At 53.1% G+C, this 23,757-nt stretch overlaps 1 protein-coding gene across 1 annotated transcript in view; it reads right to left on the bottom strand.

Moving 5' to 3' along the window:
- The window catches only part of LOC147110710 (uncharacterized), a 136,402-nt gene that overhangs the window by 92,465 nt on the left and 20,180 nt on the right, over positions 1 to 23,757 (bottom strand). Inside the window, exon 2 of the mRNA XM_086000927.1 lies at positions 21,423 to 21,606. Coding sequence (XP_085857053.1) covers positions 21,423 to 21,592 — 170 coding nt within the window. The 5' untranslated portion in view covers positions 21,593 to 21,606. The remainder of the gene's footprint in view (positions 1 to 21,422; positions 21,607 to 23,757) is intronic.

The following is a 23,757-nucleotide window of genomic DNA, read 5'->3' as shown; positions in this document are numbered from 1 at the left end:
TGGGATTACTGACGGGGAGTTACACTGGGATTACTGACGGGGGAGTTACACTGGGATTACTGACGGGGGAGTTACACTGGGATTACTGACGAGGGAGTTACACTGGGATTACTGACGGGGGAGATACACTGGGATTAATGACGGGGGAGTTACACTGGGATTACTGACGGGGGAGTTACACTGGGATTACTGACGGGAGAGTTACACTGGGATTACTGACGGGGGAGTTACACTGGGATTACTGACGGGAGAGTTACACTGGGATTACTGACGGGGGAGTTACACTGGGATTACTGACGGGGGAGTTACACTGGGATTACTGACGGGGGAGTTACACTGGGATTACTGACGGGGGAGTTACACTGGGATTACTGACGGGGGAGTTACACTGGGTTTACTGACGGGGGAGTTACACTGGGATTACTGACGGGGGAGTTACACTGGGATTACTGACGGGGGAGTTACACTGGGATTACTGACGGGGGAGTTACACTGGGTTTACTGACGAGGGAGTTACACTGGGATTACTGACGGGGGAGTTACACTGGGATTACTGACGGAGGAGTAACACTGGGATTACTGACGGGGAAGTTACACTGGGATCGCTGACGGGGGAGTTACACTGGGATTACTGACGGGGGAGTTACACCGGGATTACTGACGGGGGAGTTACACTGGGATTACTGACGGAGTAATTGCACTGGGATTACTGACGGGAGAGTTACACTGGGATTACTGACGGGGGAGTTACACTGGGATTACTGACGGGGGAGTTACACTGGGTTTACTGACAGGGGAGTTACACTGGGATCGCTGACGGGGGAGTTACACTGGGATTACTGACGGGGAAGTTACACTGGGATCGCTGACGGGGGAGTTACACTGGGATTGCTGACGGGGGAGTTACACCGGGATTACTGACGGGGGAGTTACACTGGGATTACTGACGGGGGAGTTACACTGGGATTACTGACGGAGTAATTACACTGGGATTACTGACGGGGGAGTTACACTGGGAACACTGACGGGGGAGTTACACTGGGATTACTGACGGGGGAGTTACACCGGGATTACTGACGGGGGAGTTACACTGGGATTACTGACGGGGGAGTTACTCTGGGATTACTGACGGGGGAGTTACACGGGGATTACTGACGGGGGAGTTACACGGGGATTACTGACGGGGGAGTTACACTGGGATTACTGACGGGGGAGTTACACTGGGATTACTGACGGGGGAGTTACACCGGGATTACTGACGGGGGAGTTACACCGGGATTACTGACGGGGGAGTTACACTGGGATTACTGACGGGGTAGTTACACTGGGATTACTGACGGGGGAGTTACACTGGGATTACTGACGGGGGAGTTACACTGGGATTACTGACGGGGGAGTTACACTGGGATTACTGACGGGGGAGTTACACTGGGATTACTGACGGGGGAGTTACACTGGGATTACTGACGGGGGAGTTACACTGGGATTATTGACGGAGTAATTACACTGGGATTACTGACGGGGGAGTTACACTGGGATTACTGACGGGGGAGTTACACTGGGATTGCTGACGGGGGAGTTACACTGGGATTGCTGACGGGGGAGTTGCACTGGGATTACTGACAAGGGAGTTACACTGGGATTACTGACGGGGGAGTTACACCGGGATTACTGACGGGGGAGTTACACTGGGATTGCTGACGGGGGAGTTACACTGGGATTGCTGACGGGGGAGTTACACTGGGATTACTGACGGGGGAGTTACACTGGGATTACTGACGGGAGAGTTACACTGGGATTACTGACGGGGGAGTTACACTGGGATTACTGACGGGGGAGTTACACTTGGATTACTGACGGGGGAGTTACACTGGGATTACTGACGGGGGAGTTACACTGGGATTACTGACGGGGGAGTTACACTGGGATTACTGACGGGGGAGTTACACTGGGATTACTGACGGGGGAGTTACACTGGGATTACTGACGGGGGAGTTACACTGGGATTACAGACGGGGGAGTTACACTGGGATTACTGACGGGGGAGTTACACTGGGATTACTGACGGGGGAGTTACACTGGGTTTACTGACGGGGGAGTTACACTGGGATTACTGACAGGGGAGTTACACTGGGATTACTGACGGGGGAGTTACACTGGGATTACTGACGGGGGAGTTACACTGGGATTACTGACGGGGGAGTTACACTGGGATTACTGACGGGGGAGTTACACTGGGATTACTGACGGGGGAGTTACACTGGGATTACTGACGGGGGAGTTACACTGGGATTACTGACGGGAGAGTTACACTGGGATTACTGACGGGTGAGTTACACTGGGATTACTGATGGGGGAGTTACACTGGGATTACTGACGGGTGAGTTACACTGGGATTACTGATGGGGGAGTTACACTGGGATTACTGACGGGGGAGTTACACTGGGATTACTGACGGGGGAGTTACACTGGGATTACTGATGGGGGAGTTACACTGGGATTACTGACGGGGGAGTTACACTGGGATTACTGACGGGGGATTTACACCGGGATTACTGACGGGGGAGTTACATTGGGATTACTGACGGGGGAGTTACACTGGGATTACTGACGGGGGAGTTACACTGGGATCGCTGACGGGGGAGTTACACTGGGATTACTGACGGGGGAGTTACACTGGGATCGCTGACGGGGGTGTTACACTGGGATTACTGACGGGGAGTTACACTGGGATTACTGACGGGGGAGTTACACTGGGATTACTGACGGGGGAGTTACACTGGGATTACTGACGGGGGAGATACACTGGGATTAATGACGGGGGAGTTACACTGGGATTAATGACGGGGGAGTTACACTGGGATTACTGACGGGGGAGTTACACTGGGATTACTGACGGGGGAGATACACTGGGATTAATGACGGGGGAGTTACACTGGGATTACTGACGGGGGAGTTACACTGGGATTACTGACGGGGGAGTTACACTGGGATTACTGACGGGGGAGTTACACTGGGATTACTGACGGGGGAGTTACACTGGGATTACTGACGGGGGAGTTACACTGGGTTTACTGACGGGGGAGTTACACTGGGATTACTGACGGGGGAGTTACACTGGGATTACTGACGGGGGAGTTACACTGGGATTACTGACGGGGGAGTTACACTGGGTTTACTGACGAGGGAGTTACACTGGGATTACTGACGGGGGAGTTACACTGGGATTACTGACGGAGGAGTAACACTGGGATTACTGACGGGGAAGTTACACTGGGATCGCTGACGGGGGAGTTACACTGGGATTACTGACGGGGGAGTTACACCGGGATTACTGACGGGAGAGTTACACTGGGATTACTGACGGGGGAGTTACACTGGGATTACTGACGGGGGAGTTACACTGGGATTACTGACGGGGGAGTTACACTGGGATTACTGACGGGGGAGTTACACTGGGATTACTGACGGGGGAGTTACACTGGGATTACTGACGGGGGAGTTACACTGGGATTACTGACGGGGGAGTTACACTGGGATTACTGACGGGAGAGTTACACTGGGATTACTGACGGGGGAGTTACACTGGGATTACTGACGGGGGAGTTACACTGGGTTTACTGACAGGGGAGTTACACTGGGATCGCTGACGGGGGAGTTACACTGGGATTACTGACGGGGGAGTTACACCGGGATTACTGACGGGGGAGTTACACTGGGATTACTGACGGGGGAGTTACACTGGGATTACTGACGGAGTAATTACACTGGGATTACTGACGGGGGAGTTACACTGGGATTACTGACGGGGGAGTTACACTGGGATGGCTGACGGGGGAGTTACACTGGGATTACTGACGGGGGAGTTACACCGGGATTACTGACGGGGGAGTTACACCGGGATTACTGACGGGGGAGTTACACTGGGATTACTGACGGGGAGTTACACTGGGATTACTGACGGGGGAGTTACACTGGGATTACTGACGGGGGAGTTACACTGGGATTACTGACGGAGGAGTTACACTGGGATTACTGACGGGGGAGTTACACTGGGATTACTGACAAGGGAGTTACACTGGGATTACTGACAAGGGAGTTACACTGGGATTACTGACGGGGGAGTTACACTGGGATTACTGACGGGGGAGTTACACTGGGATTACTGACGGGGGAGTTACACTGGGATTACTGACGGGGGAGTTACACTGGGATTACTGACGGGGGAGTTACACCGGGATTACTGACGGGGGAGTTACGCCGGGATTACTGACGGGGGAGTTACACTGGGATTACTGACGGGGGAGTTACACTGGGATTACTGACGGGGGAGTTACACTGGGATTACTGACGGGGGAGTTACACTGGGATTACTGACGGAGTAATTACACTGGGATTACTGACGGGGGAGTTACACTGGGATTACTGACGGGGGAGTTACACTGGGATTACTGACGGGGGAGTTACACTGGGATTACTGACGGGGGAGTTACACTGGGATTACTGACGGGGGAGTTACACTGGGATTACTGACGGGGGAGTTACACTGGGATTTCTGACGGGGGAGTTACACTTGGATTACTGACGGGGGAGTTGCACTGGGATTACTGACGGGGGAGTTACACTGGGATTACTGACGGGGGAGTTACACTGGGATTACTGACGGGGGAGTTACACTGGGATTACTGACGGGGGAGTTACACTGGGATTACTGACGGGGGAGTTACACTGGGATTACTGACGGGGGAGTTACACTGGGATTACTGACGGGGGAGTTACACCGGGATTACTGACGGGGGAGTTACACCGGGATTCCTGACGGGGGAGTTACACTGGGATTCCTGACGGGGGAGATACACTGGGATTACTGACGGGGGAGTTACACTGGGATTACTGACGGGGGAGTTACACTGGGATTACTGACGGGGGAGTTACACTGGGATTACTGACGGGGGAGTTACACTGGGATTACTGACGGGGGAGTTACACTGGGATTACTGACGGAGGAGTTACACGGGGATTACTGACGGAGGAGTTACACTGGGATTACTGACGGGGGAGTTACACTGGGATTACTGATGGGGGAGTTACACTGGGATAACTGACGGAGGAGTTACACTGGGATTACTGATGGGGGAGTTACACTGGGATTACTGACGGAGGAGTTACACTGGGATTACTGACGGAGGAGTTACACTGGGATTACTGACGGAGGAGTTACACTGGGATTACTGACGGAGGAGTTACACTGGGATTACTGACGGGGAGTTACACTAGGATTACTGACGGGGGAGTTACACTGGGATTACTGACGGGGGAGTTACACCGGGATTACTGACGGGGGAGTTACACCGGGATTACTGACGGGGGAGTTACACCGGGATTACTGACGGGGGAGTTACACTGGGATTACTGACGGGGAGTTACACTGGGATTACTGATGGGGGAGTTACACTGGGATTACTGACGGGGGAGTTACACTGGGATTACTGACGGGGGAGTTACACTGGGATTACTGACGGGGGAGTTACACTGGGATTACTGACGGGGGAGTTACACTGGGATTACTGACGGGGGAGTTACACTGGGATTACTGACGAGGGAGTTACACTGGGATTACTGACGGGGGAGTTACACTGGGATTACTGACGGGGGAGTTACACTGGGATTACTGACGGGGGAGTTACACTGGGATTACTGACGGGGGAGTTACACTGGGATTACTGACGGAGTAATTACACTGGGATTACTGACGGGGGAGTTACACTGGGATTACTTACGGAGGAGTTACACTGGGATTACTGACGGGGGAGTTACACTGGGATTACTGACAAGGGAGTTACACTGGGATTACTGACGGGGGAGTTACACTGGGATTACTGACGGGGGAGTTACACTGGGATTACTGACGGGGGAGTTACACTGGGATTACTGACGGGGGAGTTACACTGGGATTACTGACGGGGGAGTTACACCGGGATTACTGACGGGGGAGTTACGCCGGGATTACTGACGGGGGAGTTACACTGGGATTACTGACGGGGGAGTTACACTGGGATTACTGACGGGGGAGTTACACTGGGATTACTGACGGGGGAGTTACACTGGGATTACTGACGGGGGAGTTACACTGGGATTATTGACGGGGGCGTTACACTGGGATTACTGACGGGGGAGTTACACTGGGATTACTGACGGAGTAATTACACTGGGATTACTGACGGGGGAGTTACACTGGGATTACTGACGGGGGAGTTACACTGGGATTACTGACGGGGGAGTTACACTGGGATTACTGACGGGGGAGTGACACTGGGATTACTGATGGGGGAGTTACACTGGGATTACTGACGGGGGAGTTGCACTGGGATTACTGACGGGGGAGTTACACTGGGATTACTGACGGGGGAGTTACACCGGGATTACTGACGGGGGAGTTACACTGGGATTACTGACGGGGGAGTTACACTGGGATTACTGACGGGGGAGTTACACTGGGATTACTGACGGGGGAGTTACACTGGGATTACTGACGGGGGAGTTACACTGGGATTACTGACGGGGGAGTTACACTGGGATTACTGACGGAGGAGTTACGCTGGGATTACTGACGGAGGAGTTACGCTGGGATTACTGACGGGGGAGTTACACTGGGATTACTGACGGAGGAGTTACACTGGGATTACTGACGGGGGAGTTACACTGGGATTACTGACGGGGGAGTTACACTGGGATTACTGACGGGGGAGTTACACTGGGATTACTGACGGGGGAGTTACACTGGGATTACTGACGGGGGAGTTACACTGGGATTACTGACGGGGGAGTTACACTGGGATTACTGACGGGGGAGTTACACTGGGATTACTGATGGGGGAGTTACACTGGGATTACTGACGGGGGAGTTACACTGGGATTACTGACGGAGTAATTACACTGGGATTACTGACGGGGGAGTTACACTGGGATTACTGACGGGGGAGTTACACTGGGATTACTGACGGGGAGTTACACTGGGATTACTGACGGGGGAGTTACACTGGGATTACTGACGGGGGAGTTACACTGGGATTACTGACGGGGGAGTTACACTAGGATTACTGACGGGGGAGTTACACTGGGATTACTGACGGGGGAGTTACACTGGGATTACTGACGGGGGAGTTACACTGGGATTACTGACGGGGGAGTTACACTGGGATTACTGACGGGGGAGTTACACTGGGATTACTGACGGGGGAGTTACACTGGGATCGCTGACGGGGGAGTTACACTGGGATTACTGACGGGGAGTTACACTGGGATTACTGACGGGGGAGTTACACTGGGATTACTGACGGGGGAGTTACACTGGGATTACTGACGAGGGAGTTACACTGGGATTACTGAAGGGTGAGTTACACTGGGATTACTGACGGGGGAGTTACACTGGGATTACTGACGGGGGAGTTACACTGGGATTACTGACGGGGGAGTTACACTGGGATTATTGACGGGGGAGTTACACTGGGATTACTGACGGGGGAGTTACACTGGGATTACTGATGGGAGAATTACACTGGGATTACTGACGGGGGAGTTACACTGGGATTACTGACGGGGAAGTTACACTGGAATTACTGACGGGGGAGTTACACTGGGATTACTGACGGGGAGTTACACTGGGATTACTGACGGGGGAGTTACACTGGGATTACTGACGGGGGAGTTACACTGGGATTACTGACGGGGGAGTTAAACTGGGATTACTGACGGGGGAGTTACACTGGGATTACTGACGGGGGAGTTACACTGGGATTACTGACGGGGAGTTACACTGGGATTACTGACGGGGGAGTTACACAGGGATCGCTGACGGGGGAGTTACACCGGGATCGCTGACGGGGGAGTTACACTGGGATTACTGACGGGGGAGTTACACTGGGATTACTGACGGGAGAGTTACACTGGGTTTACTGACGGGGGAGTTACACTGGGATTACTGACGGGGGAGTTACACTGGGATTCCTGACGGGGGAGTTACACTGGGATTACTGACGGGGGAGTTACACTGGGACTACTGACGGGGGAGTTACACTGGGATTACTGATGGGGGATTTACACTGGGATTACTGACGGGGGAGTTACACTGGGATTCCTGACGGGGGAGTTACACTGGGATTACTGACGGGGGACTTACACTGGGATTACTGACAGGGAGTTACACTGGGATTACTGACAGGGGAGTTACACTGGGATTACTGACGGGGGAGTTACACTGGGTTTACTGACGGGGGAGTTACACTGGGTTTACTGACGGGGGAGTTACACTGGGATTACTGACGGGTGAGTTGCACTGGGATTACTGACGGGGGAGTTACACTGGGATTACTGACGGGGGAGTTACACTGGGATTACTGACGGGGGAGTTACACTGGGATTACTGACGGGGGAGTTACACTGGGATTACTGACGGGGGAGTTACACTGGGATTACTGACGGGGGAGTTACACTGGGATTGCTGACGGGGGAGTTACACTGGGATTACTGACGGGGGAGTTACACTGGGTTCACTGACGGGGGAGTTACACTGGGATCGCTGACGGGGGAGTTACACTGGGATTACTGACGGGGGAGTTACACCGGGATTACTGACGGGGGAGTTACACTGGGATTACTGACGGGGGAGTTACACTGGGATTACTGACGGAGTAATTACACTGGGATTACTGACGGGGGAGTTACACTGGGATTACTGACGGGGGAGTTACACTGGGATCGCTGACGGGGGAGTTACACTGGGATTACTGACGGGGGAGTTACACCGGGATTACTGACGGGGGAGTTACACCGGGATTACTGACGGGGTAGTTACACTGGGATTACTGACGGGGGAGTTACACTGGGATTACTGACGGGGGAGTTACACTGGGATTACTGACGGGGGAGTTACACTGGGATTACTGACGGGGGAGTTACACTGGGATTACTGACGGGGGAGTTACACTGGGATTACTGACGGGGGAGTTACACTGGGATTACTGACGGGGGAGTTACACTGGGATTACTGACGGAGTAATTACACTGGGATTACTGACGGGGGAGTTACACTGGGATTACTGACGGAGGAGTAACACTGGGATTACTGACGGGGAAGTTACACTGGGATCGCTGACGGGGGAGTTACACTGGGATTGCTGACGGGGGAGTTACACCGGGATTACTGACGGGGGAGTTACACTGGGATTACTGACGGGGGAGTTACACTGGGATTACTGACGGAGTAATTACACTGGGATTACTGACGGGGGAGTTACACTGGGATCACTGACGGGGGAGTTACACTGGGATTGCTGACGGGGGAGTTACACCGGGATTACTGACGGGGGAGTTACACCGGGATTACTGACGGGGGAGTTACACCGGGATTACTGACGGGGTAGTTACACTGGGATTACTGACGGGGGAGTTACACTGGGATTACTGACGGGGGAGTTACACTGGGATTACTGACGGAGTAATTACACTGGGATTACTGACGGGGGAGTTACACTGGGATCACTGACGGGGGAGTTACACTGGGATCGCTGACGGGGGAGTTACACCGGGATTACTGACGGGGGAGTTACACCGGGATTACTGACGGGGGAGTTACACCGGGATTACTGACGGGGTAGTTACACTGGGATTACTGACGGGGGAGTTACACTGGGATTACTGACGGGGGAGTTACACTGGGATTACTGACGGGGGAGTTACACTGGGATTACTGACGGGGGAGTTACACTGGGATTACTGACGGGGGAGTTACACTGGGATTACTGACGGGGGAGTTACACTGGGATTACTGACGGGGGAGTTACACTGGGATTGCTGACGGGGGAGTTCCACTGGGATTGCTGACGGGGGAGTTACACTGGGATTACTGACGGGGGAGTTACACTGGGATTACTGACGGGGGAGTTACACTGGGATTACTGACGGGGGAGTTACACTGGGATTGCTGACGGGGGAGTTCCACTGGGATTGCTGACGGGGGAGTTACACTGGGATTGCTGACGGGGGAGTTACACTGGGATTACTGACGGGGGAGTTACACTGGGATTACTGACGGGGGAGTTACACTGGGATTGCTGACGGGGGAGTTCCACTGGGATTGCTGACGGGGGAGTTACACTGGGATTGCTGACGGGGGAGTTACACTGGGATTGCTGACGGGGGAGTTCCACTGGGATTGCTGACGGGGGAGTTACACTGGGATTACTGACGGAGGAGTTACACTGGGATTACTGACGGGGGAGTTACACTGGGATTACTGACGGGGGAGTTACACTGGGATTACTGACGGGGGAGTTACACTGGGATTACTGACGGAGTAATTACACTGGGATTACTGACGGGGGAGTTACACTGGGATTACTGACGGAGTAATTACACTGGGATTACTGACGGGGGAGTTACACTGGGATTACTGACGGAGGAGTTACACTGGGATTACTGACGGGGGAGTTACACTGGGATTACTGACGGGAGAGTTACACTGGGATTACTGACGGGGGAGTTACACTGGGATTGCTGACGGAGGAGTTACACTGGGATTACTGACGGGGAAGTTACACTGGGATTACTGACGGGGGAGTTACACTGGGATTACTGACGGGGGAGTTACACTGGGATTACTGACGGGGGAGTTACACTGGGATTACTGACAGGGGAGTTACACTGGGATTACTGACGGGGGAGTTACACTGGGATTACTGACGGGGGAGTGACACTGGGATCACTGACGGGGGAGTTACACTGGGATCGCTGACGGGGAGTTACTCTGGGATCGCTGACGGGGGAGTTACACTGGGATTCCTGACGGGGGAGTTACACTGGGATTACTGACGGGGGAGTTACACTGGGATTATTGACGGGGGAGTTACACTGGGATTACTGACGGGGGAGTTACACTGGGATTACTGACGGAGGAGTTACACTGGGATTACTGACGGGGGAGTTACACTGGGATTACTGACGGGGGAGTTACACTGGGATTACTGACGGGGGAGTTACACTGGGTTTACTGACGGGGGAGTTACACTGGGATTACTGACGGGGGAGTTACACTGGGATTACTGACGGGGGAGTTACACTGGGATTACTGACGGGGGAGTTACACTGGGTTTACTGACGAGGGAGTTACACTGGGATTACTGACGGGGGAGTTACACTGGGATTACTGACGGAGGAGTTACACTGGGATTACTGACGGGGGAGTTACACTGGGATTACTGACGGGGGAGTTACACTGGGATTACTGACGGGGGAGTTACACTGGGTTTACTGACGGGGGAGTTACAGTGGGATTACTGACGGGGGAGTTACACTGGGATTACTGACGGGGGAGTTACACTGGGTTTACTGACGGGGGAGTTACAGTGGGATTACTGACGGGGGAGTTACACTGGGATTACTGACGGGGGAGTTACACTGGGTTTACTGACGGGGGAGTTACAGTGGGATTACTGACGGGGGAGTTACACTGGGATTACTGATGGGGGAGTTACACTGGGATTACTGACGGGGGAGTTACACTGGGATTACTGACGGGGGAGTTACACTGGGATTACTGACGGAGGAGTTACACTGGGATTACTGACGGGGGAGTTACACTGGGATTACTGACGGGGGAGTTACACTGGGATTACTGACGGGGGAGTTACACTGGGTTTACTGACGGGGGAGTTACAGTGGGATTACTGACAGGGGAGTTACACTGGGATTACTGACGGGGGAGTTACACTGGGTTTACTGACGGGGGAGTTACAGTGGGATTACTGACGGGGGAGTTACACTGGGATTACTGACGGGGGAGTTACACTGGGTTTACTGACGGGGGAGTTACAGTGGGATTACTGACGGGGGAGTTACACTGGGATTACTGATGGGGGAGTTACACTGGGATTACTGACGGGGGAGTTACACTGGGATTACTGACGGGGGATTTACACCGGGATTACTGACGGGGTAGTTACACTGGGATCGCTGACGGGGGAGTTACACTGGGATTACTGACGGGGGAGTTACACTGGGATCGCTGACGGGGGTGTTACACTGGGATTACTGACGGGGAGTTACACTGGGATTACTGACGGGGGAGTTACACTGGGATTACTGACGGGGGAGTTACACTGGGATTACTGACGAGGGAGTTACACTGGGATTACTGACGGGGGAGATACACTGGGATTAATGACGGGGGAGTTACACTGGGATTACTGACGGGGGAGTTACACTGGGATTACTGACGGGGGAGTTACACTGGGATTACTGACGGGGGAGTTACACTGGGATTACTGACGGGGGAGTTACACTGGGATTACTGACGGAGGAGTTACACTGGGATTACTGACGGGGGAGTTACACTGGGATTACTGACGGGGGGAGTTACACTGGGATTACTGACGGGGGAGTTACACTGGGATTACTGACGAGGGAGTTACACTGGGATTGCTGACGGGGGAGTTACACTGGGATTACTGACGGGGGAGTTACACTGGGTTTACTGACGGGGGAGTTACACTGGGATTACTGACGGAGGAGTTACACTGGGATTACTGACGGGGGACTTACACTGGGATTACTGACGGGGGAGTTACACTGGGATTACTGACGTGGGAGTTACACTGGGATTACTGACGGGGGAGTTACACTGGGATTACTGACGGGGAGTTACACTGGGATTACTGACGGGGGAGTTACACTGGGATTACTGACGGGGGAGTTACACTGGGTTTACTGACGGGGGAGTTACACTGGGTTTACTGACGGGGGAGTTACACTGGGGTTACTGACGGGTGAGTTACACTGGGATTACTGACGGGGGAGTTACACTGGGATTACTGACGGGGGAGTTACACTGGGATTACTGACGGGGGAGTTACACTGGGATTACTGACCGGGGAGTTACACTGGGATTACTGACGGGGGAGTTACACTGGGATTACTGACGGGGGAGTTACACTGGGTTTACTGACGGGGGAGTTACACTGGGATCGCTGACGGGGGAGTTACACTGGGATTATTGACGGGGGAGTTACACCGGGATTACTGATGGGGGAGTTACACTGGGATTACCGACGGAGAAATTACACTGGGATTACTGACGGGGGAGTTACACTGGGATTACTGACGGGGGAGTTACACTGGGATCGCTGACGGGGGAGTTACACTGGGATTGCTGACGGGGGAGTTACACCGGGATTACTGACGGGGGAGTTACACCGGGATTACTGACGGGGGAGTTAAACTGGGATTACTGACGGGGGAGTTACACTGGGATTACTGACGGGGGAGTTACACTGGGATTACTGACGGGGGAGTTACACTGGGGTTACTGACGGGTTGTTACACTGGGATTACTGACGGGGGAGTTACACTGGGATTACTGACGGGTGAGTTACACTGGGATTACTGACGGGGGAGTTACACTGGGATTACTGACGGAGGAGTTACACTGGGATTACTGACGGGGGAGTTACACTGGGATTACTGACGGGGGAGTTACACTGGGATTACTGACGGGGGAGTTACACTGGGATTACTGACGGGGGAGTTACACTGGGATTACTGACGGGGGAGTTACACTGGGATTACTGACGGAGTAATTACACTGGGATTACTGACGGGGGAGTTACACTGGGATTACTGACGGAGGAGTTACACTGGGATTACCGACGGGGGAGTTACACTGGGATTACTGACGGGGGAGTTACACTGGGATTACTGACGGGGGAGTTACACTGGGATTACTGACGGGGGAGTTACACTGGGATTACTGACGGGGGAGTTACACTGGGTTTACTGACGGGGGAGTTACACTGGGATTACTGACGGGGGAGTTACACTGGGATTACTGACGGGGGAGTTACACTGGGATTACTGACGGGGGAGTTACACTGGGATTACTGACGGGGGAGTTACACTGGGATTACTGACGGGGGAGTTACACTGGGATTACTGACGGGGGAGTTACACTGGGATTACTGACGGGGGAGTTACACTGGGATTGCTGACGGGGGAGTTACACTGGGATTGCTGACGGGGGAGTTACACTGGGATTACTGACGGGGGAGTTACACTGGGATTACTGACGGGGGAGTTACACTGGGATTGCTGACGGGGGAGTTACACTGGGATTACTGACGGGGGAGTTACACTGGGATTACTGACGGGGGAGTTACACTGGGATTACTGACGGGGGAGTTACACTGGGATTACTGACGGGGAGTTACACTGGGATTACTGACGGGGGAGTTACACTGGGATTACTGACGGGGGAGTTACACTGGGATTACTGACGGGGGAGTTACACTGGGATCACTGACGGGGGAGTTACACTGGGTTTACTGACGGGGGAGTTACACTGGGATTACTGACGGGGGAGTTACACTGGGATTACTGACGGGGGAGTTACACTGGGATTACTGACGGGGGAGTTACACTGGGATTACTGACGGGGGAGTTACACTGGGATTACTGACGGGGGAGTTACACTGGGTTTACTGACGGGGGAGTTACACTGGGATTACTGACGGAGGAGTTACACTGGGATTACTGACGGGGGAGTTACACTGGGATTACTGACGGGGGAGTTACACTGGGATTACTGACGGGGGAGTTACACTGGGATTACTGACGGGGGAGTTACACTGGGATTACTGACGGGGGAGTTACACTGGGATTACTGACGGGGGAGTTACACTGGGATCGCTGACGGGGGAGTTACACTGGGATTACTGACGGGGGAGTTACACTGGGATTACTGACGGGGAGTTACACTGGGATTACTGACGGGGGAGTTACACTGGGATTACTGACGGGGAGTTACACTGGGATTACTGACGGGGCAGTTACACTGGGATTACTGACGAGGGAGGTACACTAGGATTACTGATGGGGGAGTTACACTGGGATTACTGACGGGAGAGTTACACTGGGATTACTGACGGGGGAGTTACACTGGGATTACTGACGGGGGAGTTACACTGGGATTACTGACGGGGGAGTTACACTGGGATTACTGACGGGGGAGTTACACTTGGATTACTGACGGGGGAGTTACACTGGGATTACTGACGGGGGAGTTACACTGGGATTACTGACGGGGGAGTTACACTGGGATTACTGACGGGGGAGTTACACTGGGATTACTGACGGGGGAGTTACACTGGGATTACTGACGGGGGAGTTACACTGGGATTACTGACGGGGGAGTTACACTGGGATTACTGACGGGGGAGTTACACTGGGATTGCTGACGGGGGAGTTACACTGGGATTACTGACGGGGGAGTTACACTGGGATTACTGACGGGAGAATTACACTGGGATTACTGACGGTGGAGTTACACTGGGATTACTGACGGGGGAGTTACACTGGGATTACTGACGGGGGAGTTACACTGGGATTACTGACGGAGTAATTACAAAGGGATTACTGACGGGGGAGTTACACTGGGATTACTGACGGAGGAGTTACACTGGGATTACTGATGGGGGAGTTACACTGGGATTACTGGCGGGGGAGTTACACTGGGATTACTGACGGGGGAGTTACACTGGGATTACTGACGGGGGAGTTACACTGGGATTACTGACGGGGGAGTTACACTGGGATTACTGACGGGGGAGTTACACTGGGATTACTGACGGGGGAGTTACACTGGGATTACTGACGGGGGAGTTACACTGGGATTACTGACGGGGGAGTTACACTGGGATTACTGACGGGGGAGTTGCACTGGGATTACTGACGGGGGAGTTACACTGGGATTACTGACGGGGGAGTTACACCGGGATTACTGACGGGGGAGTTACACTGGGATTACTGACGGAGTGTTTCACTGGGATTACTGACGGGAGAGTTACACTGGGATTACTGACGGGGGAGTTACACTGGGATTACTGACGGGGGAGTTACACTGGGATTACTGACGGGGGAGTTACACTGGGATTACTGACGGGGGAGTTACACTGGGATTACTGACGGGGGAGTTACACTGGGATTACTGACGGGGAGTTACACTGGGATTACTGATGGGGGAGTTACATTGGGATTACTGACGGGGAGTTACACTGGGATTACTGACGGGGGAGTTACACTGGGATTACTGACGGGGGAGTTACACTGGGATTACTGACGGGGGAGTTACACTGGGATTACTGACGGGGGAGTTACACTGGGATTACTGACGGGGGAGTTACACTGGGATTACTGACGGAGGAGTTACACTGGGATTACTGACGTGGGAGTTACACTGGGATTACTGACGGGGGAGTTACACTAGGATTACTGACGGGGGAGTTACACTAGGATTACTGACGGAGGAGTTACACTGGGATTACTGACGTGGGAGTTACACTGGGATTACTGACGGGGGAGTTACACTGGGATTACTGATGGGGGAGTTACACTGGGATTACTGACGGAGGAGTTACACTGGGATTACTGACGGGGGAGTTACACCAGGATTACTGACGGGGGAGTTACACTGGGATTACTGACGGAGGAGTTACACTGGGATTACTGACGGGGGAGTTACACTGGGATTACTGACGGAGGAGTTACACTGGGATTACTGACAGGGGAGTTGCACTGGGATTACTGACGGGGGAGTTACACTGGGATTACTGACGGGGGAGTTACACTGGGATTACTGACGGGGGAGTTACACTGGGATCACTGACGGGGGAGTTACACTGGGATTACTGACGGGGGAGTTACACTGGGATTACTGACGGGGGAGTTACACTGGGATTGCTGACGGGGGAGTTACACTGGGATTACTGACGGGGGAGTTACACTGGGATTACTGACGGGAGAGTTACACTGGGATTACTGACGGGGGAGTTACACTGGAATTACTGACGGTGGAGTTACACTGGGATTACTGACGGGGGAGTTACACTGGGATTACTGACGGGGGAGTTACACTGGGATTACTGACGGGGGAGTTACACTGGGATTACTGACGGGGGAGTTACACTGGGATTACTGACGGGGGAGTTACACTGGGATTACTGACGGGGGAGTTACACTGGGATTACTGACGGGGGAGTTACACTGGGATTACTGACGGGGGAGTTACACTGGGATCGCTGACGGGGAGTTACACTGGGATCGCTGACGGGGGAGTTACACTGGGATTGCTGACGGGGGAGTTACACTGGGATTACTGACGGGGGAGTTACACTGGGATTACTGACGGGGGAGTTACACTGGGATTACTGACGGGAGAGTTACACTGGGATTACTGACGGGGGAGTTCCACTGGGATTACTGACGGGGGAGTTACACTGGGATTACTGACGGGGGAGTTACACTGGGATTACTGACGGGGGAGTTACACTGGGATTACTGACGGGGGAGTTACACTGGGATTACTGACGGGGGAGTTACACTGGGATAACTGACGGGGGAGTTACACTGGGATTACTGACGGGGGAGTTACACTGGGATTACTGACGGGGGAGTTACACTGGGATTACTGACGGGGGAGTTACACTGGGATTACTGACGGGGGAGTTATACTGGGATTACTGACGGGGGAGTTACACTGGGTTTACTGACGGGGGAGTTACACTGGGATTACTGACGGGGGAGTTACACTGGGATTACTGACGGGGGAGTTACACTGGGTTTACTGACGGGGGAGTTACACTGGGATTACTGACGGAGGAGTTAAACTGGGATTACTGACGGGGGAGTTACACTGGGATTACTGATGTGGGAGTTACACTGGGATTACTGACGGGGGAGTTACACTGGGATTACTGACGGGGAGTTACACTGGGATTACTGACGGGGGAGTTACACTGGGATTACTGACGGGGGAGTTACACTGGGATTACTGACGGGGGAGTTACACTGGGATTACTGACGGGGAGTTACACTGGGATTACTGACGGGGGAGTTACACTGGGATTACTGACGGGGGAGTTACACTGGGATTACTGACGGGGGAGTTACACCGGGATTACTGACGGGGGAGTTACACTGGGATTACTGACGGGGGAGTTACACTGGGATTACTGACGGGTGAGTTACACTGGGATTACTGACGGAGGAGTTACACTGGGATTACTGACGGGGGAGTTACACTGGGATTACTGACGGGGGAGTTACACTGGGATTACTGACGGGGGAGTTACACTGGGATTACTGACGGGGGTGTTACACTGGGATTACTGACGGGGGAGTTACACTGGGATTACTGACGGGGAGTTACACTGGGATTACTGACGGAGTAATTACACTGGGATTACTGACGGGGGAGTTACACTGGGATTACTGATGGGGGAGTTACACTGGGATTACTGACGGGAGAGTTACACTGGGATTACTGACGGGGGAGTTACACTGGGATTACTGACGGGGGAGTTACACTGGGATTACTGACGGGGGAGTTACACTGGGATTACTGACGGGGGAGTTACACTGGGATTACTGACGGGGGAGTTACACTGGGATTACTGACGGGGGAGTTACACTGGGATTACTGACGGGGGAGTTACACTGGGATTACTGACGGGGGAGTTACACTGGGATTACTGACGGGGGAGTTACACTGGGATTACTGACGGGGGAGTTACACTGGGATTACTGACGGGGGAGTTACACTGGGATTACTGACGGGGGAGTTACACTGGGATTACTGACGGGGAGTTACACTGGGATCGCTGACGGGGGAGTTACACTGGGATTACTGACGGGGGAGTTACACTGGGATTACTGACGGGGGAGTTACACTGGGATTACTGACGGGAGAGTTACACTGGGATTACTGACGGGGGAGTTACACTGGGATTACTGACGGGGGAGTTTCACTGGGGTTACTGACGGGGGAGTTACACTGGGATTACTGACGGGGGAGTTACACTGGGATTACTGACGGGGGAGTTACACTGGGATTACTGACGGGGGAGTTTCACTGGGGTTACTGACGGGGGAGTTACACTGGGATTACTGACGGGGGAGTTACACTGGGATTACTGACGGGGGAGTTACACTAGGATTACTGACGGGGGAGTTACACTGGGATTACTGACGGGAGAGTTACACTGGGATTACTGACGAGGGAGTTACACTGGGATCACTGACGGGGGAGTTACACTGGGATCGCTGACGGGGGAGTTACACTGGGATTACTGACGGGGGAGTTACACTGGGATTACTGACGGGGGAGTTACACTGGGATTACTGACGGGAGAATTACACTGGGATTACTGACGGGGGAGTTACACTGGGATTACTGACGGGGGAGTTACACTGGGATTACTGACGGGGGAGTTACACTGGGATTACTGACGGGGGAGTTACACTGGGATTACCGACGGGGGAGTTACACTGGGATTACTGACGGGGGAGTTACACCGGGATTACTGACGGGGGAGTTACACTGGGATTACTGACGGGGGAGTTACACCGGGATTACTGACGGGGAAGTTACACCGGGATTACTGACGGGGGAGTTACACTGGGATTACTGACGGAGGAGTTACACTGGGATTACTGACGGGAGAGTTACACTGGGATCACTGACGGGGGAGTTACACTGGGATTACTGACGGGGGAGTTACACTGGGATTACTGACGGGGGAGTTACACTGGGATTACTGACGGGGGAGTTACACTGGGATTACTGACGGGGGATTTACACTGGGATTACTGACGAGGGAGTTACACTGGGATTACTGACGGGGGAGTTACACTGGGATTACTGACGGGGGAGTTACACTGGGATTACTGACGGGGGAGTTACACTGGGATTACTGACGGGGGAGTTACACTGGGATTACTGACGGGGGAGTTACACTGGGATCACTGACGGGGGAGTTACACTGGGATTACTGACGGGGGAGTTACACTGGGATTACTGACGGGGGAGTTACACTGGGATTACTGACGGGGGAGTTACACTGGGATTACTGACGGGGGAGTTACACTGGGATTACTGACGGGGGAGTTACACTGGGATTACTGACGGGGGAGTTACACTGGGATTACTGACGGGGGAGTTACACTGGGATTACTGACGGGGGAGTTACACTGGGATTACTGACGGGGGAGTTACACTGGGATTACTGACGGGGGAGTTACACCGGGATCGCTGACGGGGGAGTTACACTGGGATTACTGACGGGGGAGTTACACTGGGATCACTGACGGGGGAGTTACACCGGGATCGCTGACGGGGGAGTTACACTGGGATTACTGACGGGGGAGTTACACTGGGATTACTGACGGAGGAGTTACACTGGGATTACTGACGGGGAGTTACACTGGGATTACTGACGGGGGAGTTACACTGGGATTACTGACGGGGGAGTTACACTGGGATTACTGACGGGGGAGTTACACTGGGATTACTGACGGGGGAGTTACACTGGGATTACTGACGGAGTGTTTCACTGGGATTACTGACGGGGGAGTTACACTGGGATTACTGACGGGGGAGTTACACTGGGATTACTGACGGGGGAGTTACACTGGGATTACTGACGGGGGAGTTACACTGGGATTACTGACGGAGGAGTTACACTGGGATTACTGACGGGGAGTTACACTGGGATTACTGACGGGGGAGTTACACTGGGATTACTGACGGGGGAGTTACACCGGGATTACTGACGGGGGAGTTACACTGGGATTACTGACGGGGGAGTTACACTGGGATTACCGACGGGGGAGTTACACTGGGATTACTGACGGGGGAGTTACACTGGGATTACTGACGGGGGAGTTACACTGGGATTACTGACGGGGGATTTACACTGGGATTACTGACGGGGGAGTTACACTGGGATTACTGACGGGGGAGTTACACTGGGATTACTGACGGAGTGTTTCACTGGGATTACTGACGGGGGAGTTACACTGGGATTACTGACGGGGGAGTTACACTGGGATTACTGACGGGGGAGTTACACTGGGATTACTGACGGAGTGTTTCACTGGGATTACTGACGGGGGAGTTACACTGGGATTACTGACGGGGGAGTTACACTGGGATTACTGACGGGGGAGTTACACTGGGATTACTGACGGGGGAGTTACACTGGGATTACTGACGGGGGAGTTACACTTGGATTACTGACGCAGGAGTTACACTGGGATTACTGACGGGGCATTACTGCAGATTGACACAATATTAACACGTTGATATCCAGCAATGCACTTTTATGCTGGGGGGCAGTTTGTTAGGTTATTTGACAACATTCAGGTGTTGAACCATGTAATCTAATTGCACGTTAGTTTTTTTAGAGGGGATTATTAAAAAATCTCTACATGTAGATTTAATGTTGATTTAGAAGACTGCGTATCTTTAAATGTGGATCTTGAAATGGTATCACTACATGTTGGGGTTCACTGCCAGCCAACAGTCCTCCTGCTCTTACCTGTGGATGCACTCTTTCACTACGTCATACTGCCCAATCGATGATGCCGTGTGAAGATCTAGTGAAACATCTAGGTCCTCACAGCCTATCATCTGCTCAAAGCCGTGCCACATGGACAGGCTGCGATTCAGAAGCTCCGTCTCACTCGCCTCATCACTTAGCTCCGACATGCTGCACTCACTTCCTGTAAAACAGATTAGTTCATCACACCACCTCTGTCATGCCATACACATTCCTCACATCGACACTGGGGTAGCAGATCACAGAGAACCCAGCCCTGGGACATCCCCCTCTTTGGTCAGCACTGGGGGAGTGTGTTTAGTATCCGTGGGATTGGTAATGTGTTCAGGCAGTAGTCACAACGGCGCCTAAATGCAGTGACCGTTCAGGATACAAGGTCTGCTCATGTACGGACTTCAGTAGCATCATGTTGTGTAGTGTCTGCTGCAATGAGAAGGCCAAAGAATGAGTGAGAGTGTCACAGGATGAGAGTGAGTCTGTCACAAGATGAGAGCGAGTGTGTCACAGGATGAGAGTGAGAGTGTCACAGGATGAGAGTGAGAGTGTCACAGGATGAGAATTTCACAGGATCAGAGCGAGAATGTCACAGGATGAGACTGAGAGTGTCAGAGAATAAGAGTGAGAGTGTCATAGGAAGAGATTGAGAGTGTCAAAGGATGAGAGTGAGAGTGTCACAGAATGAGAGTGAGAGTGTCACAGGATGAGAGTGAGAGCGTCACAGGGTGAGAGTGGCACAGGATGAGAGTGAGAGTGTCACAGGATGAGAGTGAGAGTGTCACAGGATGAGAGTGAGTGTGTCACAGGATGAGAGTGAGAGCGTCACAGGGTGAGAGTGAGAGTGTCACAGAATGAGAGTGAGAGTGTCACAGGATGAGAGTGAGGGTGTCACAGGATGAGAGTGGCACAGGATGAGAGTGAGAGTGTCACAGGATGAGAGTGAGAGTGTCACAGGATGAGAGTGAGTGTGTCACAGGATGAGAGTGAGAGTGTCACAGGATGAGAGTGAGAGTGTCACAGGATGAGAGTGAGAGTGTCACAGGATGAGAGTGAGAGTGTCACAGGATGAGAGTGAGAGTGTCACAGGATGGGAGTGAGAGTGGCACAGGATCAGAGTGAGAGTGACACAGGATCAGAGTGAGTGTGTCACAGGATGTGAGTGAGAGTGTCGCAGGATGAGAGTGAGTGTGTCACAGGATGAGAGTGAGTGTGTCACAGGATGAGAGTGAGAGTGTCACAGGATGAGAGCGGGAGTGTCAGAGGATCAGAGTGAGAGTGTCACAGGATCAGAGTGAGTGTCACAGGATCAGAGTGAGAGCATCACAGGATCAGAGTGAGAGTGTCACAGGATGAGAGTGAGAGTGTCACAGGATGAGAGTGAGCGTGTCACAGGATGAGAGTGAGCGTGTCACAGTATGAGAGTGAGAGTGTCACAGGATGAGAGTGAGAGTGTCACAGGATGAGAGTGAGAGTGTCACAGGATGGGAGTGAGAGTGGCACAGGATGGGAGTGAGAGTGGCACAGGATGAGAGTGAGAGTGTCACAGGATGGGAGTGAGAGTGTCACAGGATGAGAGTGAGAGTGTCACAGGATGGGAGTGAGAGTGTCACAGGGTGAGAGTGAGAGTGGCACAGGATGAGAGTGAGAGTGTCACAGGATGAGAGTGAGAGTGTCACAGGATGAGAGTGAGAGTGTCACAGGATGGGAGTGAGAGTGGCACAGGATGGGAGTGAGAGTGGCACAGGATGGGAGTGAGAGTGTCACAGGATGAGAGTGAGAGTGTCACAGGATGGGAGTGAGAGTGTCACAGGGTGAGAGTGAGAGTGGCACAGGATGAGAGTGAGAGTGTCACAGGATCAGAGTGGGAGTGTCACAGGATGGGAGTGAGAGTGGCACAGGATCAGAGTGAGAGTGACACAGGATGAGAGTGAGTGTGTCACAGGATGTGAGTGAGAGTGTCACAGGATGAGAGTGAGTGTGTCACAGGATGAGAGTGAGAGTGTCACAGGATGAGAGCGGGAGTGTCAGAGGATCAGAGTGATAGTGTCACAGGATCAGAGTGAGAGTGTCACAGGATGAGAGTGAGTGTCACAGGATCAGAGTGAGAGCATCACAGGATCAGAGTGAGAGTGTCACAGGTTGAGAGTGAGAGTGTCAAAGGATGAGAGTGAGAGTGTCACAGGATGAGAGTGAGAGTGTCACAGGAGGAGAGTGAGAGTGTCACAGGAGGAGAGTGAGAGTGTCACAGGATGAGAGTGAGCGTGTCACAGGATGAGAGTGAGCGTGTCACAGGATGAGAGTGAGCGTGTCACAGGAG

This window comes from Somniosus microcephalus, chromosome 11 (genome assembly GCF_052327205.1).
Source record: "Somniosus microcephalus isolate GS21.2 chromosome 11, FLI_Smic_1.0, whole genome shotgun sequence".
NCBI lineage: Eukaryota > Metazoa > Chordata > Chondrichthyes > Squaliformes > Somniosidae > Somniosus > Somniosus microcephalus.
Note: the sequence above shows the minus strand (reverse complement) of the source record. Positions and strands in the feature narration are given on the sequence as shown.